The sequence below is a fragment of the Clinocottus analis genome, unplaced genomic scaffold (genome assembly GCF_023055335.1).
Source record: "Clinocottus analis isolate CAN_PGR_092001 unplaced genomic scaffold, fCliAna1.0.p SCAF_60, whole genome shotgun sequence".
Classification (NCBI taxonomy): Eukaryota; Metazoa; Chordata; class Actinopteri; order Perciformes; family Cottidae; genus Clinocottus; species Clinocottus analis.
The window spans coordinates 241,355-254,187 of record NW_027176219.1 but is presented as its reverse complement, the minus strand read 5'-3'; the positions used below and the strand labels follow the sequence as shown (position 1 = coordinate 254,187).

The following is a 12,833-nucleotide window of genomic DNA, read 5'->3' as shown; positions in this document are numbered from 1 at the left end:
TTAGACAGACTTGTTGATCAAACAGTTTTGGTGGAATCCTGCACCAGGACCCACATCCCAGATGGTATATAAGAAGTGGGCGTAGCCGTTTGTGGAATGATGTTATGAAGCCTCGAGTTCTGCGTTTATTATTTATAATTGCAAAAACTATCTGCAAATCATGTGGAATGACGTGTGGGTTAGGGTTAGAGTTAGATGTATGCTGACCCTCAAATGTAGTATGAATGGAACCGAAAAAATGTTGGGAGATATTTTAGCGAGATTGTGACGACCCCAGAGCTCTGCTGTGTCTTTTGTCTATGTGTCTTCTACCTGTACACAGTCCAGCTTGTTGCGCAGGGCCATTGTCTTTTACACTCTTCACAAAGATGGTGTCCATTGGCTCCAAACGGGGCCGCTGACAACCTGCTTTAAAAAAATAAAAATACAACACTCAGACACAGATTTGTGTGCATTTTCTAAAATATCAGCAAAACTCGCAAAGTTGAATTAGCTCCACCTACACATAAAAACATATATTGCTTATTTTGTTTTATTGCACAGCTTCTGTCTTGCTCTGTTGCTCTGTGCAGCATTTTTTAAGGAGAGCTTTTATCCAATCAGATTTCACCGTCAATGTCTCTCAGGAGGAAGAAGAGCGAAGAAGAGGGGCCCGGGGCCTTCTAGGTGGCCTTTTCAGATTAAAATACATGGGTACGTTATCGTTTATTGTCATAGTCAACCAATCAGATCTTTTAGTTTGACATGCTGGGCATATTCTTAGATGTGCCAGGGCCAGCGAGGTGGGCTGGAAGTACGTCAGCATTAACATGTGCTATGATTGGTCAGTGGGGCGGCATGACTTTTGTCAACAGAAAGCTACCTAGCTGCTAGCAGAACTCAGTAGTAGTAAGAAGAGTTCAGGCTGAAACATAAGATAAGTTACGTTGTTAGTTTTTTGCTTGGTGTAGTTTTTTATAACACTCAATGGCTGAAGGAGCAGGAGAAAGAGACTTGGTGGCGGATTTACTGACGCCTTTGTCACGTAGGGTTATGGACTTGTTAGTGGAACTGAAGCACGTCATTGAACAGTGTGGTAGGGGCTTGGTTATGCTCAGCTGCAGAGGGGTGGGATTAGGGGTGACTCAGGCGACAAGGGCTGGAGATGAGGATGGATTGCTCTCAGTTGAGGCTGATTGCTTGCCCCAAAATAAAGGGCAGTAAGAAAGATATTGAGAAAGGACAGGAGGCGACTGCTGCCAGGCGGTCCGTGTGAGTTCACACAAATAAAGTTCATTATTAAGAGACTAGCTGGAATCCTGAGTTATTGTCCCGTCATGCACATATGTTTGTAAACGATATCAGACCCAGAAGGCCCAGGTAGAAAATAAAGAAAGTGTGATGCTGGATGCCTAAACATTAGCTGGTGAAGTCAGCAGAAACACTCACCTCTTCCAGTTGAGTTTCCGTTCTCCTCATCCTTTGGGAGAAACACAGAGCAGGTGTTAGAGGAGAAGAGGACCCATAGAGAGGCGTCGCTCAGCTCACATTCAAACCGAGCCTTCACTCCCATCCCGGGTCTGTATCACTCCTGCTGAATGGGCAGTTTGGAGAGCTGATCAGCTGCCTGCCAGACTGATACACAATCTGACTGTCTCACACTGGCTGACATAGTCTGTCTGTCTGTCTGTCTGTCTGTCTCTCTCTCTCTCTCTCTCTCTCTCTCTCTCTCTCTCTCTCTCTCTCTCTCTATCTATCTCTCTCTCTCTCTAGCGGGCAGGCCTGGTGGTGGGCTCCATCTGAAGGCTTTGGAGCTTTGCTGAGTTAGCTCATTCCTGAGCCGCACACACAAAGGGCTCTGCACACAGACGAGGTATGCTGCACCACATCACTGACCTCTCTCTCTAGGACAGAGGGACGAGCCTGTGCTGTCTTTAATGCCACGGTACCCATCAGTGTTGGACACATGTGTACAGCCTGGAGCACAATCGTAAAATGTACACTTTAGCGAGGTCGGAAATCATGTTACAGGATTTTCCCAGGCAAGAATCTGAGAAACATATTGTCATATTCAATTACGATTACAGTAATTCAAACCCTGAATTCATTGTCCGTGAGCAAGGAGTAAATTAACTTAGCATAAAGATTTGCAGAAGGGAGAACCTTGAGATATTTGCGTCAGTTTAAAAAGCATGAACTGATGAATACTCTTGTGGTGTTAAAATGTGGTGTTATAGGACACAACCTTAATGTGTGCACAAAAAGTGTTTTTTTTAATTGTTGTTCCCAATAAGCACTAAACAAAAAGTGCAGGTGTGTGCTGGGTCAAAAGGTCACCAAAGGCATCAGGAATCATCCTCTTGGAACCATGATTTTCTCTACAAAGTTTTATAACAACTTGTCTAATATTTGCTCAGATATTTCAGTCACAAGATCAACGTCATACTTTTTGTTGGAATGGTCAGCACATTTTCAACAAAGGCAAAAACAACATTATTTTCTTTTCGCAGTTGAGAGTAAGTTTCATTTTTGCCATTTCCATACAGTTGTTCTAATGTGAGATTTCAAAATGTGCATAAAAACACATGAAGTCTGAACTACGCCGTCTGGAGAGATTTAAAGCGATAAGCTTCTCCCACTGCAAAAAAAAAAGCAAAAAAAAAAATGCAGTTAACGCATGATCAAATAGTTAACGTTGTTAAAGGATTGCCAGATTAATCTTGCGTTAACGCGTTAATCTGCCCAGCCCTAATATTTTTACAAAGGAATCAGATTGTGTCAAATGACTCAACAGTCTGCTCACCTTTAGGCTGTACAGAGAGGACTCTGGTGGGTAGACGATGAAGTGGCGCAAAGTGAAGCCGAAGCCCTGCGAGTTCTTCGGCACAAAAATGGTCCGTGGGCCCTGCCAGGACATGCCCTCCACCTCGCCCGACGACAGTGGTCGGCGCCTGTTCTCATTGGACGACACCATGCCATCTCTCCGTCCTTTAGCCTATTGAGAGGAGAGGATGGGGGGAATGTTTAGATCGGATGAGACTGAGCTTTCCCTTTCCTCTTTGCTAGCTAACGAACACTGACAAAACTTTACCACGGGATTCTTAAAGTGGGGCTGTGCACTCATCCATAGATTTTAAGGGAGGAGAGAGCGGTATGTGGCCCATTCACTGAGGACTCTGCCCAGATCTGACATGGGCAGAATTACACCTATGCCAGGAATTACTCAGAGACTTCCTCGCTAAAGAGGAAGCTTTATTGTCAACAACAACCCCACCTAAAATCCCTTTTTTTTACCTCCAGCCAACAATGAGAGGGTTAAAAATATATACCGTCTATGAATAACAGTTGTGGAACAACAGGAAATTATTATGGCTCATAAACACAGATCTGAAAGCAGAGGACCAGTAGACAAAAGGAGCCTGCTGATATTTTGGTATGGGCTCCACAGGTAAAAATGAGGCCAGCGTTCCTCTCACACACACACACACACACACACACACACACACACACACACGCACGCACGCATGTACGCCCTCACGCACACAAACACACAGCAGATTCTCCAACACTGCACAATTGTTGTCTATCCATATGAACTTGAACAAAATGATAGAATGTCGCTCAAACTGCCTTGAAATAAAAGTTACGGCCGTAACAACATGGATCATTAATTATAGTAGGCCAATTCAATATAAAAATAATATTCAATAACACTTAAAGCACACACATTCATTGTATATGAAAGCAACTCAAACCCGGCGCAGCCAAAAACAACAAGAAGTCTGCTTATAGAGACAGGAAGTGGATGGTCCCAATTTAGGGGGAAACCTTCGCCGTGCATCCACTGAGAAAGCAAAAGGAGACGCATATTTTCCACAGACGGAAGCCAGATGAAATGGGGAACGCCATATAAATTATCCAATATGTTGCGTCCATGGCCAAGGAAAGTTCAATCATTATTTGTGTTTCTTTCAAAGCCGGAAACCAGAGAAGGAAGTCCAGAACTTTCGATGTAATCAGGTATAAAATGTGTAGCGACTCCATAGAAAATGTAGTCAATGGGTTATTTTGTGGTTTTGGTTTGATGCATGAAATAAGGGCTGTGTTCAAAACAAGCTTGAGGGATTTCCACAGTTTGCTTTACGGGATAGAATCCCATATGTGAAGTGGCGAAATGACACTGCAGAGGGACAATAACTTTTTGCAATTGCACTCATGCTTTCAAAACCATAACGTTAATTTGTGAAAATTGTCTTGCTGAACAAAACACATACTGTTGGCTTTTGGTATAGGGAACCAGTGCGATGCTAACTTCCTGTTGGCCTACAAAACCTTATCCCTGCAGAACCTCTATTCACTGTGTATAAAACAGAATTTATACTTGATCACATCACAAATGAGAGGTTTAGCAGTACAGTTTCTATATTTGGTGTAGTTATTCACTCTTAATATTTTAGGGATATCATATCTGAATTTTGTAAAAGGGCGTAATTCTCCTTAAACTTCCATAACGTCATCTACAATTACAGTAATCACTGACGAGCAGTGTTAGTTGATGGTGTTGGCTTTCTTTCGAACCAGACTTTATCTTAATATCAGAGGATGGACATAATCCGTTGGTTGATTTGTCGGTGAATCATAGAATGATTAAGAAGTTGAATAAATCAAGAGACTAGTCATTTTCTTCAAGAATTCTTACAATCAGACTTCTTTTTGCAGTCGCCCCATTCTGGTCAGGACAGATAATGCACATTCAAAGACACGCACTCAGCAGAACCAAAGGTTGCCCCATGAGCTGAAAATAAATCTTATTTTTTTAATCTTTTACAAGGACCCAATCATTTAGCATTACATGACACACATCATCCAAACACAATGAAATGACCCCAGAAGATTCCTGCCCATGGACATTTCTTCGTGTGTGTTTGCATGGCTGTGTTGGAGAGAGAGTGTGTGAAGGCCCCAGAGCATGAAGTCGTCGACGGGGGAGATGTGCTTGATTCCGCCATGGTAAGGGCAGCGCGACCAGGTCATGTTTGCGCGCTGCGGCACATTAAATATGCCTAGAGTTTTTTTTCAGTGTGAGAGTTACGATCTGTGGCAGGATGGCGTGACCTAAGACCGAAATGAGTGACAGTCACGCTCAATGTGTGACACCTGAGAGCCCTGCTTCTGTTAGCTCTATTACCCTTGTTAGCCGTTGTCGCCCAATGTCACATAAACACACCGCCGGACCCTGCCGCCTACTAGTGGCTAACAGCTAAGTTAACTAGCCCTCCTCCTACAAAACACAAGAAGACTCGCTCGGTTCAGTTTGTCTTTTGCTAAGCTAGAGTTATCAAATCCAAACTGAGACAGTTGTTGATCACTTGCAGTCCCAATTAGCCAGTTATGAGGAATGTAAAACAGTAAAATAATATATTTACTGAGATGTATATGAGTGTTGATCACACTGGTTTTGTGGATGACATTCATTAACAGTAGTTAACCGCCAACCTCTATCTTTTTATTAACATAATTCAATTCTAAAAGGAATGTAAATATAAAATAGTTTTCTGTATTTCACCCTCTTAAGAGTCCTTAACTGATTCCGAACACTCAGCCTGATTGTGCAGCTCTTTTTTGGGACAACAAGGGCCTGTCGTGCTGACTCAAATAGAGCTCTTCATTAACATTGGCCACTCGCTCAGTTTACTCTTCTGGTCTACTGCACTAGTCGCTTTGTTTCACTCACTTGAATTCAGGCATTTGAATCGCAAACCTTTTATTTTGGTGGGTGTTGAAATGATTTTGTTTGTCTGACATTTAGACCGCTGCTGAGACTAAGTCTTAACTGAAAAAAGGACTCTCATGAAGCTTGCAGATCAGATAACAAAATCTGACAAACACACACACACACACACACACACACACACACACACAGTATACAAGGAGCTGGATTACTAAAACAGTCCTTCTACAAGCAGCATGAGTTGGGAAACTGTATGATCCTCGATGCCTACTTGAACAGATGATGTAAAAGCCAAACCACACAAACACGCCTGCGTGTGAAAACACCCACAATACTTCATCTGAAGCTACATGTTTGTAGTGAGGACATCAGCCTCATATCTCTTCCCCTCTGCTCGTCAACAGGCCCCCTCAGTGCTACATTACGTAACACCTTAAGGAAGCACAGAGTTATGGCATGACACACACCCTCGAATGAATCAAAACCCCCACGTGCTGAATCGTCCTCTAGACTGTAGAGGATAACGGGCTGGTAATAGCTAGTTCTGTTCCGAGTCCACCAGACGGTCCTGTTTCCTGATGCAGGTTCAAGTCCCCCCGAATGTTGATAGCAATGACATCGACTTTGGACCGCGCTGTGATAAAACCAGGACACCCGCATGGTGGTTGAGGTCAATAATGGCGTCCTTTCCTTCCACTGATCAGAGCAGACAGGAGAGGTTGAAGTCAGATGCCGGAAGAAGAATCCCGGAGGAAACACAAGAGCTTGTCCAGTATGCTGGACTTATGCCACAGCTAATAAACCCACAATACACCACCCGCTCAGCAAAGCAGCAAACAGCAGACAAAGTTAGCAAGTAGCTAGCCGTTGTAGGAAGAGGAACATTCAGTAGCTAAGGAGACAGATGTTTTACTCTATAGAAGGGGGTGGAGACCCAAAACAGAGCTTAAAGGATAGTGAATATTGGACTTAATTGATTAAAATTGCCTGAAACACATCTTTAAACAAATTTGCTAATAAAAGGACTATACAATATGTACAGCATACAACATCCTCTGTCCTTGGCAAAGGAAAAATGTGAACACTTATCTAAACATATCTTGACAACTTTATATAGCCACAATATATGAAATGTGCATGTGATATTCAGCTTATTGTGGCCTTTAACCCACAAAAAGCTTGAAGAAGCTTGCTCATGACAACGTGGCATACACGCAGCATAAACCTGCTAGTTGCATTATAGTGCTAATCATTCAACATCAAGTGAACTACCTACTTCCTTCAATATTGACAAGAATTATACAATATACTGTACTATAAACGGCGCAGGTGAACAGTTGGTTACTGGCACCTCTTTCCCAACCATTGACGATCTAAAGAGTAATCGGAATAATTTGGCAAACTACAGCCCAAAGTAAAAATGCCACTTGGCCAGAAAATAAGACAATTTTATAATACTGATGGAACCCTCTTACCCAGGACAAGCGGTGGCGCTGTATGAGCCTCCGGGAGCCCCGTCTTCTTGGTGATGCGATGGGAGTTGGGCGGGGTGAACTGTGAGGCGAAACACCTCTCAAAACCGCCAGCCAGATACAGCGGGGTTCAGCATCGCTACAGTCAACGCCAACAGAACACTGAAATCGCCACTCGTGGCCTGACGGAGCTGGTGCAACACCCGACACTCTCAGCATAGCACCACCACATTCACACGTTCATGAATGTCTCAGCAGCGAATGCACGCCAACGGGGGTCACAAAGGTTCAGACCCCACAAGGGAGAAATCCGGTCACCTTGGCACGGTCTTTGCGTGACACCTCATGGCTGGAGGAGACGATTGAAGATAAACCCATGGAAAAACAACATTTTACACATGAAGTCAACTACTACAGTGTCGCCATCAGCACCAGTGATGCAGAGCGTGAATTTGTAATCCTTGAGTTGATGTGTGAATTTGTAATCCTTGAGTTGTTTTCATCTTGAGCTTCATTCTTTGTCTTGATTTGGGCTACCAATCCGATTGCATTTCGTGAAATGGATAAGCCATGATGATCCCGGGTTAGATAAGACTTCATTGGTCACATTTTCTCCGGTTTCTACCATGTAGTCTTGAGCTGGTCCTCCTTTTCTTTCTTTTTTTCCACCAATCTAGGTCCTTGTCTTTAAAATGTAAGGCAATTTTATGTGACCAAAACAGACGACTTCTTCCCGTCTTCCTTCCCCCTTCATTTAGTCGAGTTCACAATTATAGACGAGAGATTAGGCTTTAATGGCACCCCGGCTTTTTCCGCGTGAAGCGGCATCAGAAGCAGCACAAGACCAGCTATCACCGCGGCGCCGGCATTAGCCGACAGCCCTTTCAAATGCCAACTAGTCCTCTTCAAAGCTTTCAGAGCAGAGTTGTTTCGATGTCAGAAAGAATCAAGCATGTTTTCAGTGTATGGGCGGTTAGTTGCTGCTGTGCGATCTGGCTTGAATTCAGTACTCGACTCTGGATTTCGAAAGCGGGTCCATCCCCAGACCAGCTGAATTCTGTTGCCGAACCAGTAGAGCTTTAAAGGCAGTTTGTTGTTGGACCAGGTTTTTAGAATTGAATACAGTCCTAAGCTGCTGCTACGAGGTCCAGCATGTCCCCGCTGCATGCTCTGTAGTACAGCATTGGCTGTGTTTGACTATCTTTATTGCTGTCTAAGTATAGTCCTTCCTCCTCTCAACCCTCCCTCTCTCTCTCTCTCTCTCTCTCTCTCTCTCTCTCTATCTCTCTCTCTCTCTCTCTTTCTCTCTCTCTCTCTCTCTCTCTCTCTCTCTCTGTCTCTCTCTCTCTCTCTCTCTCTCTCTCTCTCTCTCTCTCTCTTTCTCTCTCTTTCTCTCTCTGTCTCTGTCGCTCTCTGTCTCTCTCTGCTAGTGCTGTTGGTATCCAGGGTAAACTACGAACTGTCTGTGTTAAAAACAACAATTTGATTAATTGATTAGTAGATTGACGGTGCATTAATCAACAGTAAATAATCAAGCAAAACTGCCTTTTTGATGTTGAATGTAAAGGGGTTGTGTTTGGTTGCAACGTAACAATTTCCCCCAATAAAGTATTTCTGATTCTGAAGCCATTTATAGATGCCATCGAGCTTGGAGTTGAGCCGCTACCCCTCCGTATCGAAACACGCTGTAGGGAACGCCTTGGGGTACCTCAGAATGAGGTGGAAAATGTTGCGGGTGAAAGGGAAGCCTGGGTCGGTCTGCCGGGTGTGCTGCCACCGCGACTCAACCCCGGATAAGCGACTGAAAATGGATGGATGGATGGGTGTTTGTTTTTAACATTGGTGCAGTACTGTTGCATTAAACATGAGGTTGACAAAAGCAAAAGATGAGGTCAGAGCTTATTTATGGAGAAAGAGTTATGAATGAATTCAATGAATAGATATACATGTATATACATACATACTGTAGTTATATATTCGCTGTTGGCGATGCAAATGGATGTATACTATGCAAAGATATACATATATATGCATATACAAGCATATATCCAGAGCAAAACTAATATAACAATCAATCTGTCAACTAGCATTAAATATTTGTTTTTTGAAGAACTCTACACGTGAACCTGAGACTGTGTGTGCATGTGTGTGTGTGTGTACGTGACCAAACCCTCCACCACAGCTCTATCGCTGTCAGCCCCCTCAGTCCTCTCTTCATTGACACTTGAGAGCAGCTAAAACGACAGACAGCCAGAAAAGGAGAGAATGACGATAAAGAGGGAGAAGTGGGATGTAGAGACACTAAGAGAGACTGACGTCCGTACAAACATCATCCAGCAGCCTCTGCAACTCTCATATCCTCCTCTGGCCTTTCCTTTCCTCTTCTTTTTTTCTTATTTCTCCTCTCCAGTACTTTTTTCACCTCCCTCCCAACAACCTCTATCTTTCCTTTACACACTGAACCTTGAATGCAAAACAGGACCTACGCAGCCAAAGTCATGCAGCCCGAAACCAAACAAACAACTATAAATATTATTCTGGCATTACTGAGTGCATGTCTCTCCTCTTCAGGAGTGTAGGTTAAGGAGAGGCACTGTGTCCAATTTGTGCCCTTATGACAGTGTTCTCCTGACTGCAAGGGACTCATCATCAAAGAGGATTCAAGCCCCAGCCAAACTAACATAATTTGATGTGTTAGTCAGAGGAGAATCTGCATCTGCTCTGCACTGTTAGGACTCCGCTGGAGCTCGAGGCAGGCGCCGCCGGTAGGAGAGCCGCAGACTGCAAGATGGCTGTGAGGAGAAATGCTTGTGTCTGGCGGTCTGACTCTCTATTCTGTTCAGTTTTACTACCAAAGACAAAAACAATGCATGCAGGGGCTTAAGGGTCATACTGAAAGAAGAAATGAGCTACTGGGGGTTACTTTTCATAAGAGATAAGATCACAGCTCTAGCAATTATAATTTTAACTCACCAGTATTTGAACAAAGCTAATGATTTGTTGGCATCCAGAAAATCAAATCACATCACCGTTGAGAGGAATGATGTAGACCACAACACACTGCTGAGGAAGGTAATGTTCCAAGGGAGGATTTTTAGTCACCAGACCGGCTACCTCAAGGTCTGAAAAGTGAAGCCAATGCTGAAGTGCCCCAAACCTGTATTCTCTCTACTGACCAACAGGGGTCTATTACTCTGGTTGCAAAAATAAATCTGGTTATATAGTCTATGAGAAAATTACTCTACTTTTCTCTTGATTTATTCCCTCAGTAAACATTGTAAACATGAGTTTATGTCTCAATCTCTAGTTTCAAGTCTTCTTCAATACAGCATGATGTTCATTAGTAAATTAAGGGCATTTAGAGTAAAACAGAACATAAAGACCACTGTAAAAACAAGCTGGCAACAGCCGTAATTCAAGTCGACAACGGTCAAATCGCCAACATTTGTCAACATTTTTAAATGTTCTGTTTGACATCATAGTGGTTATAACAGGACCGTGTTCCTCCCTGACACATACTGCTATTATCATTGTTATTGCTAGTTGCATTGCAATTAACATTGCAAATACCATTACTGCTTTTATTATTATTATCATCATCATCATCATCATCATTATTATTATACTATATCCATTGTTGCTGTTATATTTGGTAGTTTTAATTTTTTCATCATTCTTCTTTGTTGCTCTCCTGAAGGATTTTCCCTTTGTATGTGTACAGATTGTAAAGCCCTCTATGGAACATTTGTAATTTGTGATTTTGGCTCTACAAAATCATTTGAATTGAAAAATAAGCGTGTAAATGAAATACACAATTTCTTGTCGACATCCAAATGAAACCAACTTTAATTAAGTTAGTCGCAAACTTGCAAATGTTCTGCGGTTGAGTGAGTACTTGAGTTTAGGCAGATATGGTTCGTAGCAAGAGTGCAAGAGGATGAGGGGGAAGAAGAACAAAGTAGAGAGCAAGGTAAATAAAGAGCTGTCAGCCAGAATCTCAGTCTAAGGAGACAGCACAGACACACACACACACACACACACACACACACAGAGAGGGAGAGGAATGAGAGTGCGAGTGAGGGGAATGACTTAGCCTGACAGCAAATAAAGATGAGAAAGGGCCACATAGAGACAGAGATTATTCCAGTGGGGCAGAGAGGGAAGACGACATCTTGCCACTTAGGCTACACTGAAGTGTGAAAACAGCTCGATCCAAAAGTCGACCAAGACGAACAAAAAAGACAAACAAAAAAGACAAACAAAAAAGACGACTGAGCTGACAGACGGCAGACGACTTTCTGTTTTACGTTTGCATGTTGGATTCAATTCAATGTGGCCTCAAAAAAAACATGTTGCCAAAGCATCAAAATGAAAGACGATGAATATGGACACAACATTGACGTAACGATTGTTTGATAATAGTATATATATTTTTATATATTGCCAATATTTATCATGGAGTTCTCCACCTAACACAGCAGAATAAATAGTCTAGTCAGGGGTGTCAAACTCATTTTAGTGAAGGGGCCACAGGTTGCCCATTTTGATCTCAAGTGGGTCGGACCAGTAAAATCACAGCCTATTAACGCATAAATAACGACAATATTTCTCTATGTTTAAATCATTGGGGAAGGTTTTTGAATTATAAACCCTATTTTAAGGTATTTCAACAATAAACTAGAAACATAAAGACTACAATGTAACTGGCTGTAGTGGTGTCTGTCATGGAAATCACCTCAAGGAACTCCTTGGTAACCACCAAATCTCATCAACGCCACGAATGATTATGGCCAGTTAAGCAATATCTCTAGGAATATTAGTCATCCCATCACTTGTGAGTGTGGCTCAGTGGTTAGCGTTCTTATTTTTCAATCATAGGATTCATAGTTCAAATCGAAGCTCTGTTAGTTTTTAATTTTAAAAAAAAAAGGTGACGAGCACTGGAGCGACTTCCGGTGACGACATGACCAGTTGAGTTGTAGCAAAACTCTGTCGAACATAACAAGAAATATGACAACTAAACTTAAAGTATACGTTAAATGGTAAAGTAGAGAGTGCCTCTAGATAATGAGTTTGAGTACTAAACAAAAGAATTACTACACGCAAGACATCTCGAAGCAAAAGGAGGATAAACAGAAGCCTCCAAACCAGACTAACCAGACTTGGGTTTGGCTATCAGTGGAAATGGACGTACTGAAAGAACTGAAGAAACTTCGTAAAGAAAATCAGGATAAACATAATAACACTAAGGTGTCTCTTGAACCACGAGAACAAGCGGTTACTGACATTAAAGACAAAGTGAAGGAGCACGAAGAAAGGATCGGAGAGACAGAAGAAAGACTTAAGGCTGATTTATACTCAGGTTTTACGCAGAGACGCAAGCACGCAAGACACGCATGGCCGACCTTTCGTGGTCAAATCGGCCATTTTGCGTGCTTGCGTGCGTCACCCCAAATTTCTGACAATCCGTCAAAGCTACGAGAGCCGTACGCAGCTCGGAAGGCTGTGATTGGTCCGCTAACCACATCCTTTCTGAGTCTCTCATTTCCGGTTTCATAGCATAATACCGCTGTTTTTAAAATCCATAGCAGAAACACGAACAATGGATCTTGTTGAAGAACGTTTGGCTGAAGCATTTATATAACCCGTCT

At 42.7% G+C, this 12,833-nt stretch overlaps 1 protein-coding gene across 9 annotated transcripts in view; it reads right to left on the bottom strand.

The window, feature by feature from the left end:
• LOC137804746 (rho GTPase-activating protein 23-like) overlaps positions 1–12,833 on the bottom strand; it is a 77,372-nt gene that overhangs the window by 19,580 nt on the left and 44,959 nt on the right. For 6 of the 9 annotated variants that reach the window (XM_068604089.1, XM_068604086.1, XM_068604090.1 and 3 more), the window contains exons 2-4: positions 2,783–2,974; positions 1,429–1,459; positions 313–408 (exon numbers count right to left, since the gene is read on the bottom strand). In XM_068604089.1, the coding sequence (XP_068460190.1) occupies positions 313–408; positions 1,429–1,459; positions 2,783–2,974 (319 nt within the window). Of the gene's footprint in view, positions 1–312; positions 409–1,428; positions 1,460–2,782; positions 2,975–7,185; positions 7,402–12,833 lie in introns of those variants that run through there. The other 3 variants (XM_068604084.1, XM_068604085.1, XM_068604088.1) reach the window with 3 other exon arrangements.